The 20,901-nt window shown below is 40.5% G+C and overlaps 1 protein-coding gene across 1 annotated transcript; it reads right to left on the minus strand.

Moving 5' to 3' along the window:
- Positions 1-7,174: 7,174 nt before the first annotated feature.
- On the minus strand, positions 7,175-20,589 carry LOC117991223 (activating signal cointegrator 1 complex subunit 2). The gene is made up of 13 exons (XM_034978780.2): positions 20,428-20,589; positions 20,263-20,340; positions 19,574-19,725; positions 18,983-19,163; positions 18,430-18,627; positions 17,745-17,995; positions 16,886-17,065; positions 15,556-15,696; positions 14,578-14,891; positions 11,917-12,154; positions 11,060-11,210; positions 10,238-10,392; positions 7,175-8,517 (listed from the first exon to the last, which is right to left on the minus strand). Exons 1-13 carry the CDS (start codon positions 20,452-20,454, stop codon positions 8,361-8,363), a joined length of 2,223 nt encoding a protein of 740 aa, XP_034834671.1. The 5' UTR covers positions 20,455-20,589; the 3' UTR covers positions 7,175-8,360.
- Positions 20,590-20,901: the final 312 nt, after the last annotated feature.

Below are 20,901 nucleotides of genomic sequence, written 5' to 3' on the forward strand. Positions count from 1 at the left end.
ATAAACATCTGTCGGAGAATTGATCGTACTTAGATTGATTTTTCAAACGTTTCCTTTACTTTATTAGGTACAAAAAAAAACAGGTGACATTCGTAAAATTTTCAGTCATAATTCCGTTTTGTTTATTGCTTGGCCTTTTACTGCAGTCGGCTATTTTAATGTACCTTCAAGTACAAAGCAAGTCGGGCGGTCGATTAACAGTTAACCGTTATAAAGCGGTTAATAAGTACTTCCCTGGAATTAAGTATAACGAGGGATAAACGGATAACAATTAACTCTTTGCACTAACAAGGACCATATAAAGCTGATCGCACATTAAAAAGCGCAAGAGCCGTACACGCCGCACGCAACTTACAGTGCGACAAGGCTATCTTGGCGCGTGGCGAAAATCGGAACTAACGTTGCCGTCAAGTGTCCCCTTTGTTCTTGTTTGAATATTCTAAGCCTTTGTTCTCCAACAGCGCCCCCCTGTCAATGTCATTCAAGTGCCAAAAGAGCCTTGTCGCACTGTACTTTAAAAAGCTTTTGAGAGAAAAAACGCACACCTAAAATGTAAAGTTGATCGCACATTGCCGCAGAGCCCTAAAAAGCGTAAGAGCCGTTCACGCCGCACGCAACTTACATTTAAAAGCTTTTGAGAGAGAAAAACGCACACCTAAAATGTAAAGTTGATCGCACATTGCCGCAGAGTCCGTAAAAAGCGCAAGAGCCGTACACGCCGCACGCAACTTACTTTTAATTAGCTTTTGAGAGAGAAAAAACGCTGAAGTGAGGTGAGGTGAAGACTGAAATCATAGGGCTAATTTAAAAAATCCGCTCTACATAATAAGTATGTATATTACTTACAGATTGTCACTAACTTATTGCGATAGCATAACTCATAACACATCAGTCCTCCACAATGCATGGATGCATTATGCATACCTATCTACCTACACTATGTTTATATAGGTATTAAAACCGCATAAAACGTATTCAGCATAGGCATAAAGAAAGCATAATAATATTTTAAATTATGCCTATAAAGGTACCTTTTGTTTACCGGTAAAAGAAATAAAAAATACCATTTCGACAGCGATATTAACCGTGCGTTTAATATCAGTTTTATTCGCTTTTTATTGAATTGTAATGCAAGAGCCTATGGTTTTATCGGAGTTTTGTTTGAGACACGTTTTATATTAAAAGTATGTGCGGCATAACGATGTGCCCTCAGTAGTACTATCGAAATTTTGAGTTAAACTTAAAAAGTAAAAATGATTTTGTTTTGAAATAATTAAAAAAAATATCAACTCGAAAGTGTGAGAAACTATAGTAACTCACTAGACGTAATGTGAATAGTAGGTAGGTACATCCACTCGAACCGCACTGCCAATAAAGTGAAAAAGTTAAGAGCAAAATAAACTCTCACGCGTAGTAATAGGGCATAAACTAGCCTGCATGCACGCGGTACTATTATTGGTTCGAGGTCTCATTCGATTTTTGTTTTTCTCGATTGTAAATTTGACATTTTTGACTCTAACAATTTTTTATATTTATAAATCGATTGTAATTCCACGACAAAATCATTTCGCTTCGGGAAAACAACCATTAAAACTTCAGCGTGTACCTATATAAAACAGGATAGTATAATATAGCAGTGTGAGATGACCTCAAAAAAACCTGCTGGACGATTGCGTATGTGTAGTTAGTAGGAATATGTGCATAAAACATCAATAAATTGAAAAAAAGTTACTGTCGTAATCTTATTAAAAAAAGCTTATTAAAAAAAAAGGTTTTTTTAATAAGCTCCCTGAAGACATAAATTATTGGAGATGTCTCTCGACAAGTTCAAAGTTTTTTTAAGCTCTCAAGGTTTTAATGAGCATTCGACCGCCAACTCCTCGCCTACTATAAGCTTTTAATAATTAGCGAAGCTCGTATCTTTGTAAGTTGCCGCTTTTTGCATTGAATAGACTACACTGTAAATGGTTTGCCGGTCTGTAATTTGAGAACGATAATTGAAGCGTTTTATTGCATTTAAATTTTAAACCCAGTATCAAGTAAGTTTTTTTAGCGAAATTATCCCTATACCTACAACATCCATAATAGGATATACTTAATTATAATTAACTTAGGTAAGTACTTCCTTCGACGCTAGAACCACAGTATAAAGAGAGACACAGTAGTCCAAAGCCTTTGATCTCGTGGTAAGACGACCACTACGACCTTTCAATATAGCTTCAGGGGGAGGGGGAGGGGGGAGGGGGGGAGTGTCATTGACATGACATGTCAATTTTATGTAAGGTTCTCTTCTACGCAATCTATCCGTCTTTTTCGGGTATATTGAAGTGCCCAGATACACTGCATACGTTGCTAGGTATAGGTATTTCGTCTCATTTCTAGGGTTCTGTACCTGAAGGGTGCCAACGAGACCCTAATAATTCTCCGCTGTCCATCCGTCTGTCTGTCAGCGGTCTGTAACTCGTGAAGTGTAATAAGAGAAGAGTTGAAATTATTGTCACAGAAAGTGTATTTCTATTGTCGCTATAACATTCAAATAAAAATTAAACAGTATTAGGTAGTTCTTGTACGATGGTACGGAACCCTTTGTGTGCGAGTCCTGCTCGCACTTGACCGATTTTTTCTCAATCTAGTCTAGCCACTTTACATTTACGTGGCAGAGTAAGTCCTAACAATCGCATGAAGCCACAGAGTGACGTGTTCCTGCCTCTCCGGCCGGATGTGGCGGTGTACACTGTACCACAGAATATAATATAATAGCACTACGTAACTGTACAGATAAGCTAAATAACTGGTTTAATTATTCGCAGCTGGTCGTCTACTGCATTATCAGTTATCTCTATTTAGAAAGTGCTAGCTGCCCTGGCGAACTTCGTTCCGCCTAACAGTCGATTCAAATTTTTTTCACCGTAAGAACCATCCTCGTACTTCAAGGAATATTATATAAAAGAATTAGCAAAATCGGTTCAGCTGTTCTCGAGATTTGCGATGAGTAACACATTTAGTGATTCATTTTTATATTATAAGAAGATAATCCATAATACCGCGATTCGCTTTTGTAAAATCATATAATCCTAATCCTAATATCCTAATACATAATAGGTATTATAAATATGAAAGTGTGGATGTTTGGATGTTTGTTACTCAATCTCGCAAAATCGGCTGGACGGATTTGGATGAAATTTGGAATGGAGATAGATTATACCCTGGATTAACACATAGGCTAATTTTTATCAAGCCAAAGACTACAGTGTAAGTATAAAGGCACTCAGCTTCGCAACCCGCTCAGCTATGTCGGTGACTCTGGTTCTCCTAATGATTTAGTATGGACTATTATGGATATATATACATCTATAGTGTGTAAAAATGAAATGGCCAATTAGGAGTATGTGTGCTCGCAGTATTTCGTAACAGTTGAATTGATGCGCCGGCGCAGCGTCTCGAGTAGGTTTCGTGGAACAATAATAATATCCACGCAACTACGCTCAATGGGAAATAAATTATACACGAACAAAATAGGGATGGCCACTTTATCGACCACTATTTCGTCTGTCAACGTTGCCAAATTTTTTTCGGGAATAGCGAAAATTTTTATAATTGGGCTTTGTGATTTCATGAAAAGGGCTTATCTATACTAATTTTATTCATTTCTCAAAGGTGTGTGTAGTCTGCCAATCCGCACATGGCCAGCGTGGTAGACTATGGCCAAAACCTTCTCAGTCTGATAGGAGACCCGTGCTCTGTAGTGAGTCGGCGATGGGTCGATCATGATGATGATACTAATTTTATAAAGAGGTAATGTTTGTAAGTTTGTAGGGGGTAATCTCTGGAACAACTGAACCGATTTTGAAAATTCTTTCACTTAACGAATAAAATTATAACTAAACCAGATCGAAATCTGGGTACACCGACTCCACGCAGTCTGTCCTGCCCCAAGATTGTTTTTGAAAAGCACGAAGCCACAAGCTGAATGAAGCGAGCCTACGAGGCCGAGTTGAACGAAGGATGGAGCGGCGACCCCCAGAGCGAAACGAAGGTGAGTAGGTGAGCTGAATAAAGGTGTGTCGGAGCGAATTTTCTGACGTAGCCATACGCTTGAAAATCATCGATAGTCGATAAACTAACATCGATAGTCGTTTCCCAGCACTATCTTGCCCGCAGCGACGCGACGCTGGCAGCCGCCGCTCGCTTATTAAAACCTCCGCCCCGCCCTAATGCCCCCCATTAGGGCAATAAGGGCCATGTAATAAAATGCACAAGATGTACCGGCCGAGGATGCTATTAAATTGACATTAGCGACTGGACTCAAAAGCACAGGTACCTACCCGCTTTATTTAGGTTTTTTATTTTTAGTGTTTGTAGAGATTGAAGTCGGTTTTTTCTGCTTTTTTTTATTTCACTAATTTGAAATTCCGATTTTTCCGAGATTTCTTACAGATTTTTTTTAAATCAATTACTATTCAAATATTAACTAACAAATATTACTAGTAAGTATTATAAATGCGAAAGTGTGTCTATCTGTCTGTCTGCTAGCTTTTCACGCCAAATCGGACGTTAGGTACATGCATCCCCGAGAAATACATAGGCTACTTTTGGTCCCGATAAATCTGAGTTTCTCCAGGGTTTAAAAAAACTAGAAATCCACAAGAGGAAGTTGCAATCATTTATTTGGGATCGATAGACTATTTTTATCCCGGAAAATCAAAGCATTCCGACGGGATTTTTAAAAACACAACTACGCTGACGAAGTCGCGGGCATTATCTAGTGTGTATTTTTCAAATTCAAATTCAAATTTCTTTATTGCGATTGCGAATATGGGTAAACAGTATAAACAAAAAGGTACAGCCAAATTCTGCCTATTAGCATGCAATATGTTTAACATTGTTATACCTAACAACGTGTACCTACGTAGTTTTGAAAAAATAAGTCACATTAAATCCATACTTATATTATAAATGCGAAAGTGTGTCTGTCTGTCCGACTTTGATGATGACAACCGATTTTGATGAAATTTGGTACAGAGATAGCTTGCATCCCGGGGAAGGACATAGGCTACTTTTTATCCCGGGCAATCAAAGAGTTCCCACGGGATTTGCAGGCATCAGAATTTTTAAACGATTCGTCGCCCGCTCCGCCTATCACAGTGGAAACCCGTATTTGGTATCGCAAAGATCGAGCGATTGCGATTTCAAACACGGCCGTCTATTCATAGCCACTTCGCGCTACACTGATGTCATACCCCGATTGCCATGTTTGATTTCACGTCATCCCCAGCCTAATATTTGACAGTGATGTAGATTCATTCAGTATCAAAACTGAGAGTTTCCACTTTCCTCACTTTGATAATAATTGTTTTACTATTTCACTTTTATTGAGATAATTTGGATGGTGCCCTCACGAGGGTACCATCCATGTCAAAAATTTGAAATTTCAGCGAGCAGCTATATATATATATATATATATATATATATATATATATTATATATTATATATAAATATAATAATATAATAATTATTAATAAGCGCGTGGGTGCGCAGACCTAGTAATAGTTTCGGAACAAGTCTTCAAGTACCTATTCTTATAGAATATGTAGTATAAAAGCGCGGCTAAAAGTCACGCAGCGCCATCTGTCAAAGGCTTAAATATTAATGTTATGCAAGGCATAAAGGCGACCTGTGAATTAACGATCACGAAAGAGGTGTATTGCTCTATGTTTATGCGAGGTACACGCTATGAAGACGTGGCCACAAGTTATGGCTTGCCTGCTATCGGTTTTATGAGCCGCGGCGCGCCTTTGATATGGGGGAGAGGTTCTAGTAATAGCAATAGCGAATTGATTGTAAGCCAAGGCAAAAAAACCGGTGAAAATCGAGTCTGATTCGCCCACGAAGGGTTTCGTACCATTGTACAATGTACCTACATGTCATACAGAACATATTTTTTTACTAAATTTAAATAAACTTTTACGAGTACTTTTGAATCGTCAAGTTCTGTGTCGTCAAAATGACGAATACCCATGAATAAATTCAGCCAATCACAACGATTGCGATTGTAATAATGATTGATGCAGTTTTTCCGCAATCGAGCAGCCGATCGCAATAGAATAGAATAGATTTTTAGTCAAGTAAACTTTTCCAAGTGCTTTTGAAACGTTTACAACTGGTTCGTCGATACAGAGTAACGACGTGATTTTATGCACGGGTTAAGGACCTGAATAGTGACTAGGCTACTTTAATCCCGTAAAATCAAAGAGTTCCCATGGGATTTGCAGGCATCAGAATTTTTAAACGATTCGTCGCCCGCTCCGCCTATCACAGTGGAAACCCGTATTTGGTATCGCAAAGATCGAGCGATTGCGATTTCAAACACGGCCGTCTGTCTATTCATAGCCACTTCGCGCTACACTGATGTCAGGTACCTTACTCATAAAAGTCATAAACGTATAACTATACTTTGTAGGGTTGGCAAAGAAAATAATCAATTTAAAACTTTTTTATATATTTATATTTTATTTTTAACTAGATGATTTATTTTATTTTTTACTAGATGCTACCTAACCCCACGACTTCGTCTGCGTGAATATAGGTTTTTTTAATCCTGCGGGAACTTTTTGATTTTCCGAGATAAAAAATAGCCTATGTAGCCTATTCCCCGCGATGCAAGCAATCTCTGCAAAAAAAATTATCAAAATCGGTTAAATGGATGGGCCGTGAAAAGCTAGCAGACAGACACACACTTTCGCATTTATAATATTAGTATGGATTCCTATATAAGTTAGCCCTTGACTGCGATCTCATCTGGTGGTAAGTGATGATAAGGGGTATGGTATGGCAGTTTTTATTGAACCCATACCCCCTTGGATTCTACACGGCATCGTACCGGAACGCTAAATCGCTTGGCGGCACGGCTTTTCCAGTAGGGTGGTAACTAGCCACGGCCGAAGCCTCCCACCAGACCACACATAGATTTAGAAATTATAAAATTCCAAACCCCTGCCGGGAATCAAACCCGGATTGTCACTTCTGTCGGCAGTCGCCACTGACTGCAATTTTTTTTCTGACTGCAATTTTTTTAGAGATCCTTTTTACTATTAGTTTTTTGTAGACTATTAATTAGAAGTCATAACATCGAGTAGATACCTACTTATTGAACAAATAAAACAAAAGAAATAAATAAAGATTTATTTATTTATAACATTATATTGTGGTATAAATATTTTATGCCTGTTAGCCTGTTTGTTTATATACAACCGGCAAAATCGCAAGTCGCAATACATATCTATGTATATGAAATATGAATGTACCGTTTCCTAACTGTATAAACCGTAAACTGTGACAATATAACTCGGGGAGTAAAAACGGCATCATATCACAAATTGTAAAAGTTCACGATATATTATTTTGCAAATAAAACATCTGACCGACGCTAGAGGTCAACGAACGTTGCGTAAGTAGGCCACTAGGAGTCAATGCCGCGTCGTAGGCGGGGCATTGACCCGAGTTTTGCACGCTATACATTGCGGGTTTGAAAATACTGAATCACTAAAACTACAAAATGCGAAGCTTAACGCGAAGTTTTTGCTAGCGTTTTGGTTACACGCTGTATATGTATAGTACGCGACAGGTCGAGACAGCAATCGGGAAGAGAACGCTCCGCACACCCGCACAGCCCCCGCGCTAACATAGTGCGGGCGAGCAGAGGTGACATGCGCGTTCCCCCCGCTTCATACCCCGATTGTTATCTCAACCTGTCGCGGACTATACGTCCAGTTTTCTAACTGTACGATCGCTATACTGTGACACTATGGGTAAGATTTATAGAGCGCACTTTGACTTAGCTTAGACTTAAGACGAGTTAAAACGAGACAGAGCTATATCTCTCACATAATTCTGTCTCGTATTAACTCTGTCTTAAGTCTAAGCAAAGTCAGAGTGCGCTCTATAGATCTCAGCCTAAATCACGGGTAGTTATGAAATGTAGATGAAATAATAGGTAGATGTAAGTACTGTGTAAACGCGTATGAGATAGCGATAGCACGACGTAACGATGAAACGACAATTATTACCATTGTTTAGTAGTCAATATTTGTATTAACCGATCAACAATATTTGTATTAAACGTTTTTTATGTGCAAACAAGTAAATAACTCATTAGAAATACAATTACGCAACGAATTCTCAAAGTATGGTTTGCAACTTCTTGTATGTATTCTTGAAAAAAACCAGTTACACGATAAAGGAACAAAAAATAGGTTAGCTGCGTCTCTGTTTATCACATTAGTAACTTTATCTGTGCTCTCTTTTTAGTGCGAATGAGAAAGCAAACGTTCCTGCATCTACCTCTATTACTCTATCAACGTTATGAGGGCATCATGCCCTGGCTCCGCTTCCACTGCGCGCCCTGTCGCCGGTTGTGGTTGCCGCGAGCTGACTTGTGCTTCTCTTTCTTGTCCCGGTTCTGAAGGACCTCCTTCTCTTGACCTTGACCTTTTTGTTTGCCAACCACGTCTGTATTTCTGTAAACAACCAAGTACAAACTAAACTTCCTTCAAAGGTCATCTAGAGAACTAAGGCGCCATCTTCACGGGTGAGAGTATCGCGGCGATACGAGTGACTCGACGAGTATAACGTCACGGACTCGTCGCTTCTCGCGGCGATAACGTCGAGTCTCGCGACTATACCGTCGAGTCTCGCGACTATACCGTCGAGTCTCGCGACTATACCGTCGAGTCTCGCGACTATACCGTCGAGTCTCGCGACTATACCGTCGAGTTAGTGACGTCTAGCCCCCAAGGGGGGAGAGTGAGCATAAGGGACAAGGAAAAGACAAAATAATTTGTAGGGAGTGAAGAAGGCGCCCCGGGAAAATGCCAAGAGCAAGTACCGAACGGGCGCCCTCCCGCGATTCGGCCCATATAACCGAGAGGTTGGTGGGGCCATGGGAGGTGGAGGGTTGTCCCTATACCGTCGAGTCTCGCGACTATACCGTCGAGTCTCGCGACTATACCGTCGAGTCTCGCGACTATACCGTCGAGTCTCGCGGCGATACCGTCGAGTCTCGCGGCGATACCGCCACCTTATACGCTACAGTTGAGGTACGAGGCGTTGCGGTCTCGTGACATTTCAACCGTCCTTAAGTAGGACGGACTTGTTGCGATTCTCTAGTCCGTCAAGAGGCGCCTAATGGTCCGTTTCTAAAATTATTTCGTTGATAGATTATTCTACTAGCTACATTATTCCTGAATGCTATCCATACAATTTTTTTTGTATTTCTATTTTTATTTTGTACTAATCTTGCTTTATAAAAATTCTAGTCTACATTCTCATAATCTTAATCTAAATATATAAAAGGAAAAGGTGACTGACTGACTGACTGAATGACTGACTGACTGACTGATCTATCAACGCACAGCTTAAACTACTGGACGGATCGGGCTGATATTTGGCATGCAGATAGTTATTATGACGTAGACATCCGCTAAGAAAGGATTTTTGAAAATTCAACCCCTAAGGGGGTGAAATAGGGGTTTGAAATTTGTGTAGTCCACGCGGACGAAGTCATAAGCTAGTATAATATATGAGCATGCAAATGAATAATATTTAACATCTAGTAATGATAATTTAATAATTTTAATCCTATTCTTATTGTATTTTAAATTGTAACCTTTTATTGTATCTTTAATATTTATCATTTTATTGTACCTAAAATTGTATTTATTTGCAATACCCTGACAGGGTCTCATGTACTGCTTAAATATATCTATAAATAAATCTAATCTAATCTACTAATATTATAGATGTGAAAGTGTGTCTGTCTTAAAGCCTTTCACGGCCCATCCGTTCAACCGTTTTAACGAAATTTGGTAAAGATATAGCTTGCATCCCGGGGAAGGACATATGCTACTTTTTATCTCGGAAAATTAAAGAGATCCCGCACGGGATTTTTAAAAACCTAAATCCACGCGGACGAAGTCGCGCGCATCAGCTAGTTGACTATAAATTATATGAGGCGGAACACGTCGCGAGTGAAAGCTAGTAGTTAACTAAGCCTCAATAGCTCAACCGGTATAGGAGTGGACTGAAAACCGAAAGCTCGACGGTTCAAACGCCGCCCGTTGCACTATTTTCGTACCTACTCCTAGCACAAACTTGACGCTTAATTGGAGAGGAAAGGGGAATATTAGTCATTTAAAAAATGGCTAATATTCTTTAAAAAAAAAAAACTGAATAGCTTACCTAGTCGGCGGTGGTCGGTAGCCCTTTCCGCGCCTCGCTTGCATATTGGCCTCTCTGCGCGCGCGCAGCTCTTCAGGGTTCCTGCAGAAGTCCATATTCCTGCTGCCTTCTTTTGGTTTCTCCTCTTCAGCTACCTCTTCTTCTTCCGACTCCTCCTATAGAAGACATATACAGCATGTAAAAAAAATAGATAAAATATAATATTATAAAATGGTTTTTCTCGGTTGAAATGTATGGAATCCGTATTTTAAGACTAAGATCTTTTTCTGTATGTTTCTGTAACCGACTTCCAAAAAGGAGGTATGTAGTTCTCAATTCGGCCCGTTTTTTTGTTGTTTATGTACTGTGTACCTACTGTGTTTGTGCTATGGTCCCAAAGGGTCACGAAGGGTCGGCGAGGGTCGTTTGCCATATCTGCCACGGGCACCACACTGTCTGAATCTATGTGTCGTCGTATTCGTCCGAGTACATTGATTCCTCGTCGTAGTTCACAGTGACTTACGTCTACTCCTCGTTGTGTCTGTTGCAAAGCTCTAGGGGTCACGAAGGGTCGGCGAGGGTCGTTTGCCATATCTGCCACGGGCACCACACTGTCTGAATCTATGTGTCGTCGTATTCGTCCGAGTACATTGATTCCGTGTCGTAGTTCACAGTGACTTACGTCCACTCCTCGTTGTGTCTGTTGCAAAGCTCTAGGGGTCACGAAGGGTCGGAGAGGGCCGTCCGCCGCATTTGCCGCGGGCACCACACCATCTGAATCATATGGGTCGTCGTATTCGTCCGAGTACATTGACTCCTCGTCGTTAGTACACAGTGACTTACGTCTACTCCTCGTTGTGTCTGTTGCAAAGCTCTAGGGGTCACGAAGGGTCGGCGAGGGTCGTCCGCCACATCTGCCGTAGGCGCCACACCGTCTGAATCATAGGTGTCGTCATATTCGTCCGAGTACATTGATTCTTCATCGCAGACCAAACTGTAATACACAATTTCATAAATAACTAAAACTGCTAATATTATTATAAATTACGCGAAAGTCTGTCTGTCTGTCTGTTACCTTTTCACGGCCCGTCCGATAAACCGATTTTGACGAAATTTGGTACTTGCATCCCGGAGACGGAAATAGACTACTTTTTATCCCGGAAATTCAAACAATTCCTAGGGGTTTGTAGGGTTCCGTACCTCAAAAGGAAAAACGGAACTCTTATAGGATCACTTTGTTGTCTGTTTGTCTGTCTAGACAGGCCTATAGGGTACTTCCTGTTAACCTAGAATCGTGAAATTCGGCAGGTAGGTAGGTCTTATAGCACACGAAACGGGAAAAATTTAGCTATTGCTAACTAAATGGATGAAGTCATCATCATCATCATCATCATGATCAACCCGTCACCGGCTCACTACAGAGCGCGGGTCTCCTCTCAGAGTGAGAAGGGTTTTTGGCCATAGTCTACCACGCTGGCCATGTGCGGATTGGTAGACTTCACACACCTTTGAGAACATTATGGAGAACTCTCAGGCATGCAGGTTTCCTCACGATGTTTTCCTTCACCGTTAAAGCAAATGATATTTAATTAATTAAAACGCACATAACTCCGAAAAGTTAGAGGTGCGTGCCCGGGATCGAACCCCCGACGTCCTAACCACTAGGCTATCACAGCTTACGGCGATATAGTCATACTCACTTATATTTGCTGTATATGTCTGTCCTGTTCTTCACCACGGTCTTGTCGTTTAACATCGCACCGAGGTCCCTAAACTTCTCTTTCTTCTTGCCGATGTGTATTTTGGAAAGGTCCACATCGTCGCGAGTCATAATGTCGAACTCGTCGCCGTCGAACACGTTTAGCCTCTGGATTCCAGTTTCCAGGAATTTCTCGTCTAAAATATCGTCTGGGATGATTGGAAGACTTCTATCTAATCCTGGAATAATTTGAAGTTTGTAGTATCTCTACATAGTATAAAATAAAGTCGCTTCCCGCCGTCTGTATGTATGTATGTATGAACGCGTAGAACTTTTAAACAACGCAACGGATTTTAATGCGGTTTTCACCAACGGATAGAGTGATTCAAGAGGAAGATTTATAGCTATAGTTTAATTCTCAAAAAATTAGAGATCCCTAGAGAAATTAAAATAATGTGAATTAGGTCGGGAAAAAATCCTCTCATTTGAGAGTTTCCGAGACAATGACACCTCAATGACACCACATTAGTATCTACATTGCACCCATGCGAAGCCAGGGCGGGTCGCTAGGTAGTTCCATATCTAAACTAACTGATGCCCGCGACTTCGTCTGCGTGGATTTATGCTGTCAAAAATCCTGTGGGTTTCTTTAATTTTCCGGGATAAAAAGTAGCCTATGTCACTCTCCAGATTATTGACTATACCCATGCAAAAAATCACATCGATCCGTTGCTCCGTTGCGACGTGATTTAAGGACAAACCAACAAACACACTTTCGCATTTTTAATAGGGGTGGAAATATATTAAAGGAAAATCTGGCTAACTGACTGATTGACTAATCTATCAACGCACAGCTCAAACTACTGGACGGATCGGGCTGAAATTTAGCATGCGGACAGCTATTATGACGAAGACATCCACTAAAGGATTTTTGAAAATTCAACCCCTAAGGGGGTAAAATAGGTACGTTAAAATTTGGTTCACTAATGAATGACAAAAAACGTATGACAAATTATCAGTTCACCAAAAACTTTTGAAAAACTAATCAAATCACAAACGTCGTATACCGCAAACATATCATTTTACAAAAGATCATTTGACAAATATTCTATGAATGTTAAAATATCATTAAAAATTTATTATTTCACCAAATAATTTGTTTTTCAAATTCGCGATTTACAAAATAATAGATGATAAATTTATTATTTGATAAAATAACTAATTAACAAAAAACATACAAAAAGTCTGTTTTGCATACATATGCAAACCCCTATGCAACGCAGCAATAATATCATGGGGCTCCTTTTTTCTGGGTGCGAAAAAAAGAAATAACCCACGAAGGGGATGGCGGGGTCTCAGACCCCGCCATCCTCTTCTAACCTAACCGTTCCGAGTCGGAGTGCCCCAAGTCCCGAGCTCACTTCGCTTGCTCTTGATGGTGGGAGCGGGGGGGGGGATGAGAGAGACCCCCACCATAGTGGTGGTCTCTTCTCGTCGACCGGGGGCCCTCGACGGAGCCCCGCTTCGCGTGGCTCCTTTTTTCTGGGTGGTAAAAAAAGAAATAACCCACGAAGGGGATGGCGGGGTCTTACAGACCCCGCCATCCCCTTCTAACCTAACCGTTCCGAGTCGGAGTGCCCCAAGTCCTGAGCTCGCTTCGCTCGCTCTTGATGGTGGAAGCGGGGGAGATGAGAGAGACCCCCCACCATAGTGGTGGTCTCTTCTCGTCGACCGGGGGCCCTCGACGGAGCCCCGCTTCGCGTGGCTCCTTTTTTCTGGGTGGTAAAAAAAGAAATAACCCACGAAGGGGATGGCGGGGTCTTACAGACCCCGCCATCCCCTTCTAACCTAACCGTTCCGAGTCGGAGTGCCCCAAGTCCTGAGCTCGCTTCGCTCGCTCTTGATGGTGGAAGCGGGGGAGATGAGAGAGACCCCCCACCATAGTGGTGGTCTCTTCTCGTCGACCGGGGCCCGTCGACGGAGCCCCGCTTTGCGGGGCTCCTTTTTTCTGGGTGGTAAAAAAAGAAATAACCCACGAAGGGGATGGCGGGGTCTTACAGACCCCGCCATCCCCTTCTAACCTAACCGTTCCGAGTCGGAGTGCCCCAAGTCCCGAGCTCGCTTCGCTCGCTCTTGATGGTGGGAGCGGGGGGGATGAGAGAGACCCCCCCACCATAGTGGTGGTCTCTTCTCGTCGACCGGGGCCCGTCGACGGAGCGGAGGAGGGGCTCCTTTTTTCTGGGTTGAAAGAGACCCCCCATTATAGTAATCGGTCTCTTCCGTCGGCCCGGTCGACATATAAAAGATTTGGTGAATTCTTAAAGTATTTATCAAACAGTTCATTTTATCAAACAATTCATTTTATCAAAAAAAAAGTGCGATATGTTGTTTTACTAATTAACACGATTAAAGAAATCAATTGTTTGTCAAATGAAATTGTATGAAATAAAAATTTGTCTGGTAATTTGTTTTATCAAATGAATTATTTGTAGAAACATAAGTTTTATAACGATCATAAAACGATTCATAATTTTGCCAAAATTTGTTTGGGAAATGAAACTTTGTCATTTGTTTTTTGTCAATTGATCGGTCACCTTAAAATTTGTGTAGTCAACGCAGACGAAGTCATGGACATAAGCTAGGTATAAAATAAAAGAATTACCTCTTAAATTATTTGCTAAGGTATCTTCTAGAACTGCATTAATAACCCTTTCCGAATTAAACCCATAATGCTGCAAACACTTCAATATAAACCCATCCCCTAAATGTGGCAGAATATCCTTTACTTCGCTTATTAAAGACTCCTCTCTTATCTTATCGGGTATATCGTTGTCTTTGGACGTTGTTGGTATATTGTCTGTGGTTTCAACATGGCCGTTCGTTATGTCTGTGGTCGGTACGTCTTCGTGTTTGAATTGTTCGTCGTCTATGTTTGAATATATGGCTTGTAAAATAAAATCAGTCTTTACAGAATCGCTGTGTGTAAGTTGAGGATTGTAAAACATAATAAAGATTTAATTTTTTTATTGGTCAACGAATAGCACGCAGTACTTAAAAAATAGGAATATTAGTTTACCATCATATAAGAAATAATCCTTTTTAGGGTTCCGTACCTCAAAAGGAACATAGTAGGTTTCTTATAGGGACTTCCACACGCTACAGTCTTGCGCCCCCTGAATCCAGCGGCTCTCTGCGACTCGTCTGTTGTACCTAGTGGGGGGTCTTCCAACACTGCGTCTTCCGGTGTGAGGTCGCCATTCCAGCACCTTGGGACCGTCACAGCAACGTCTATCGGTCTGTGTGTCCTGAACTATGTGCTCTGCCCATTGCCACTTCAGCTTCGCAACCCGTTGAGCTATGTCGGTTACTCTAGTTCTCCTGTGGATCTCCTCATTTCTGATTTGATCACGTAGAGAAACTCCAAGCATAGCTCTTTCCATCGCCCGCTGAGTGACTCAAAAGCTTTCTTATGAGGCCCATAGTTAGCGACCATGTCTCGGATCCATGTCATCACTGGCAAAATAATAATACCTTCGGGTACGGAACCCTAATATTAATTAGGGTTCCGTACCCGGAGGTATTATTATGACGACGACGACGACGACGTTGACTGCTAAAACGATAGTAGTTCAAAGGATACATGTCGGGGTAGGCCTGCCGCAGCACATCCAGGTCCTCGTGCACCGGGTAGCACATCTGGTAGTCTTTGATGAGCAGGCGTTCGGACAGCGCGTCCATCATCACTGACAGGTACGCTTCCACGTTGCTTGATATGCTGCCGCTGTAAACAATGGTTCTGATTCTGAGCACAACCAAATTTTAGAGTACTCGCATCCTCTTCTTACTAATGCATTTAAAAAAGGACAGATAGTTTGACAGTTTTAAATTTAATTTAGAGCTGTCAAACCTCGTGACATTAGCTGCCAGTCGCGAGCCTATTGTTTAAATTTGTAGCGTGCACTAAAACTTTAAATGTAAAATTCATGTTTCGTCCCTTTTTTACAATATTAAAAATAAAAAGATGCAGATAATCTAAATTCTGTTTAGAGAAAGACAAGAGAATCGGCGCAAATGGGTGATTATTCTTGTGTGATCTGATTTATAGCCGTGAAAGGCTACTGGTTTGGCTTCCTATTCGGGAGGTCGTGGATTCGAGGGGTTCGGCGTGGGCGGGGTGGTTACGTAAAACGTTGCAGTAGCGACAGCAACGCAACAGCAGTAGCAATGCGACAGTTCATTTTGCTTTGTGGTTATTGCTGTCTGCTACGTGTGACGAATGACAGAAATGATCGCGAGATTTACGGCTTTCGCAAGATAGGTAATCACCCCGCGGGAGCCACCAAGCAAGCAACACGCATCACCACCACGCAATACCAGATCCTCGGACTGCGTGGTGGTGGTGCGTATTGCTTGCTTGGTGGCTGTCTTTTCTAGGTGTAGGTTCTATGAGTGTTAATATATAAAGGCAAAAGCTGCCTCCGTCGTCATAAATGATGATTATGATTAAACGGAATAAGTCAGGATAACAACGTCTTAGATTAACCGAGCCTTCGTGGGCGCACTAACGATAATCTCGCATTACGTGAGACAACACAAACTACCCTCATAAATGAGTCATGACACCAACAACCCCAATGAGACTTGACAACCCTAACTAACCCTACTTAGGTCCCTACCTAGACCGGCTCCACCATCCCCTACACCGGTCCCAGACTAACCAATGTCTAACTATTACAACCTCAACTAGTCCAACCAACAGGAACATCATTAAGCAATATCCATAATAATAAAACCTACAGTATGATACACAGTGTCTACTGAGTCGTGCCCTCGGCAAGAGCCACACCAATAATTCGTTTCACACAGCGCATCCGATGTTAAAGTCTCACGATAATGGTGGGGGTGGGGACGATGATGTAATGTTCAATGAGCATCTGTTCAAAAGACGGCGCGGGCCGTCATATACTTACTCTCCATTCAATATGGCGTTCTTGTAGACGGCGAGCGTTTCCCGCAGTGTGTCTATGAGTTCCGCGCGCGCCGTGTCTATATAGCCCTCCACCTCTGTGTATGTGACGCTCGTCTCATCCCCTACCTCCTGCAGCTTCTCATATAACAGCGGTATTCCGTACTCGTAGAGCTGGGCTATACTGGAAAAAAAATTTATATAAAGGAAAAGTTGACTGAGTGACTGATCTATCAACACTCAAGGTACTGGACGGAGCGGGCTGAAATTTTGCATGCAGATAGTTATTGTGACGTAGGTACATCCGTTAAGTTTTTTTTGAAAATGCAACCCCTAAGGGGTAAAATAGAAGTTTGAAATTTGTGAAGTCCACGCGGACGTAGTCGCGGGGATAAGCATGTTATAAGATAAATTCCATCTGATAGTGTTTGTCAATATTAGATGATAGAGATTTCATCTGCACGTATTTAGTTTCTCCTTCAGGTCATATGACTGAATCGATTTGGCTGGGAATGGACATCGGATACCCTAAATTAACACATAGACTGCATTTTCCCATGGGATTAAAAAAAATTAAATCCATGCGAATGAAGATGCGGGCATCATCTAGTAAATAAATAAGGATTTCTGTATGGTCTTCTGAGTGCTCAGGTTGTATTTTTAAAACCTGCAGCATTGTAATGCTGACTGCTGAGCCAGGGCCTATGTGGATGCAAGAACTCATTTCAAGTAATTATTAAGTACTTATTTAAGTTATCTTTATACCTACTTTATGACCAAGTTGAATATTTTTTTTTTTTTTTTAAATAAATAACTTTACTACTGCAGTAATTTGTATTTCTTTGGCGCGACGCGAAACTCACCTCAAAACAAAGTTAGTTTTCCTCATCATTTCCACGCCTTTGGGATACACCTCAACAAATATCCTCAAGGTCATGGCCGTATCCAGCATGTGTATGATCAGATCCTTGAGGACGCCAAAGGTCATCTTGTCCTGACCCTTGGTGCCCGAAGGTCGCCGGATCTCGCCAAAGCCTTTGAAAGTTTCGGGAAGATTCGGCGGCTCTTCGCTCTCGTAGTCTTTGTTCACTTGCATTATTATGTATTTGAACGACTAAAACAACTGTAATAGGTTAATATCTTATTTGAATGATAAGACATTGATAGTTCTCATACATTTTACCCACAATTATTTATTAAATAAAAATCATTGAAGAAAAATTTATTAGTAAACTTACATTAATTATAACGTAAGTTTACAAATAAACACTTCCATATTAAAATAAATAAAAAGAACACAACTTCTAGCAGGCATAAGGCGTGTTCTGAATAAAATTATAAGTACCGTATGTGACACATATAACACATAACAAACTCGCTTCTTGCACATTGTGTCAAACGTGTGTTCCATATACAAACTTACTGCTTGCTTGCATTGTATCAGCCTCGTATCGCGGCTGCAAAGAGAACACGGACTCACAATCGCGAGACGTGCCGTGGATTGTCTGCACCATATGTGGCACATATTATGTCCCATAACAAACTTACTTCTTGCACAAACATCAACGCTTGCACTGCATCAGCCTGGTATCGCGGCTGCAAAGAGAACACGGACTCCAACAATCGCGAGACGTGCCGCGGATTATCTGCACCATATGTGACACAAATATCCCATAGCACCGGTATTGTGAATATAAACTTATTATATATTACATCTGCCATGTACTCTTTTGTCATCCATTGTGACTGTAACAAAGAATATTTACAGGTTACCACTGAAAGTTGTTTACAATTACAAAAAAAAAAAAAAAACCGACGAATTGAGAACCTCCTCCTTTTTTGAAGTCGGTTAACAAGTAACAATTTGAAAATTTAAAAGTGGATGTTCATTTGAGGTGCCTTTTTGGGACCAAATAAGCTTAATTGTTTGTCGTCAGTTTACACCGTTAGGGCGTTTGTGCACTCATCCGTATTCGTTCCATGATTCTTCGAGGTGGCCGTCATACAAATACGTACTCATTCGATTCGTGCCGCGATTTTCTCGTCCGTGGAGATGGCGCCTAAGAGTTATTTTAAGGAACTTTGAACTTTATACTCTTACCTTACTTTCCTTATTAGTGACAAGTCTGCTGAACACAACGAGAACAAGCCTCCGTATTTCCTCATACAACTTCTGAACGTCTTTAGATTCGTGTGGTGGAATGTATGGAGGGGTTGCCTCTTGTATGAATGATATTAGAGAGTCCATACATTGTGAGTGGTATAGTACTGTACTCCAAAACCTTAAATGTATTACACAAAATAAATTAAAACCTTGGTTCAAATGTTGAAGGATGATACAGATAAAACACTGGTCAAGTGTGGTTCTGTACCAATGCAAAAAAGTTTATTTTTTGATCCCATACCTAGCCCACTGTACACTCGTGACCTCGTGCAAGCTAATGACAGAAAGCACCATCTGCGTGATTTAGTAAACATATTTGTTCTAGAACACATTATTGTGCACAGTGCTATAAAACATTGCCACCTGCCAAATTTCATGATTCTAGGTCAACCGGAAGTACCCTATAGATTTTGATACCCTTTCCTTGATAGACACAACAGACAGACAGACAACAAAGTGATCCTATAAGGGTTACTATTTCCTTTTGAGGTACGGAACCCTAAAAAATAAATTATAAATTGTTCTTACCTATAATATTCCAATCCTAGTAGCCATTTTAAATTTTCAATATACACCTCCATCTTTGTTTTCCAAGTCTCCAGTGCCCCTAATACTAGTTCACAGCCAGACGGAGGTCTTTCATATAGGATTAAATCTCTCTTTTCCACCCAGAGTGAGTCCTGAAAATAACAGAAGAGTTAATATTATAGGTAGGTAGTATAGGTAATAAAGTCAATTTCAGGTCAATCACTCGTGCATCGTCACTTACCATTAGGTGAGATTGCAGTCAAGGGCTAACTTGTATCTTAGTAAAAAATAAATAAAAAATAAAAACATAAAAGCAAAATTGTGTTTGTTTGTTGGTTTATTAGTTTATCCTTCAAATAACAATAGAAAATGTAGTCACACTACATTACACTTTACATTAAACTTATTCATTGTTTCACAACTTGTGTAACATTTTATGACATATCTGTATGCTTGATATGACTTTAATCAATGTTGTAAATGAAAAATAGTTTTACTAATTGCATAATTTGATTTTTCTTAACTTCCGTGATATTTTATATATATCTTCATTTATCAAAAACGTAGGTATAAATATAATCAATTTAATTTTTTACATATAATTTTTCAACCATATGAAACCTGCGTCCTATGGTAGCAAAACTGTGGTGCAAAGGACAGAGATATGGAATATTGTTCATGCAGCTTACCAGTGCCTTGATGTGTTGCACAACACCGGCGTTCGATACACATATAGTTACATTTTCCACTGGTAAGTTTTCAGGATTCTGAAACACATTTGAAACTTAACTATGTGGCATATATACTAACATTATGATTTGGTTAGCGAAAAATGAAGTAATATTGATACTCACGCGGAACTCGACGGATGTATTGCTCATAATTTAAATGTCTTTAATACTAACACGGTATAAAACGTGAAAAATAAATAGAAAATCGCTTAAAATTACGGGAAATCCCGAAACACAACCTCCTCACCATTTGACATTTAACAAACCTTTTTTTTGATACTTGAGTTTGACAGTTGGTTGAGTGAGTAGGTACCTAGTGAGCTTGAAGGAGCTTGAGTGAGTTGACCATGGGGTTGACCTATGGAGTTGCCACTTCTGACCAGTGTTTTCACTTACCAGTTTAGTTTTACCCTAGTTTCTGTAGGAATTCATATAAAATTATCCTAAACTTTTTTTAAATACCTTGATTTAGGGTGCATTTAAAGTTTAAACAATCACTTGACGTTAAAAATTATTATTAAACAATATCATTTCACAAATTAAATTATAAATATCCTTGTGATGAATTTTTCATTTTTCAGTCTTATGCGAATACAA

This window comes from Maniola hyperantus, chromosome 19 (assembly GCF_902806685.2).
Source record: "Maniola hyperantus chromosome 19, iAphHyp1.2, whole genome shotgun sequence".
NCBI classification, from domain to species: Eukaryota; Metazoa; Arthropoda; class Insecta; order Lepidoptera; family Nymphalidae; genus Maniola; species Maniola hyperantus.

What these genes read in the sequence shown, in the direction of transcription:
- LOC117991223 (XM_034978780.2), bottom strand. Translation starts at nt 20,454, where the DNA reads ATGAGCAATACATCCGTCGAGTTCCGC. An exon ending in CTAGGATTGGAATATTATAG is followed by an intron (nt 19,164 to 19,573) that starts GTAAGAACAATT and finishes AATACATTTAAG; the next exon opens with GTTTTGGAGTACAGTACTAT. An exon ending in TCACTAATAAGGAAAGTAAG is followed by an intron (nt 18,628 to 18,982) that starts GTAAGAGTATAA and finishes TCTTTGTTACAG; the next exon opens with TCACAATGGATGACAAAAGA.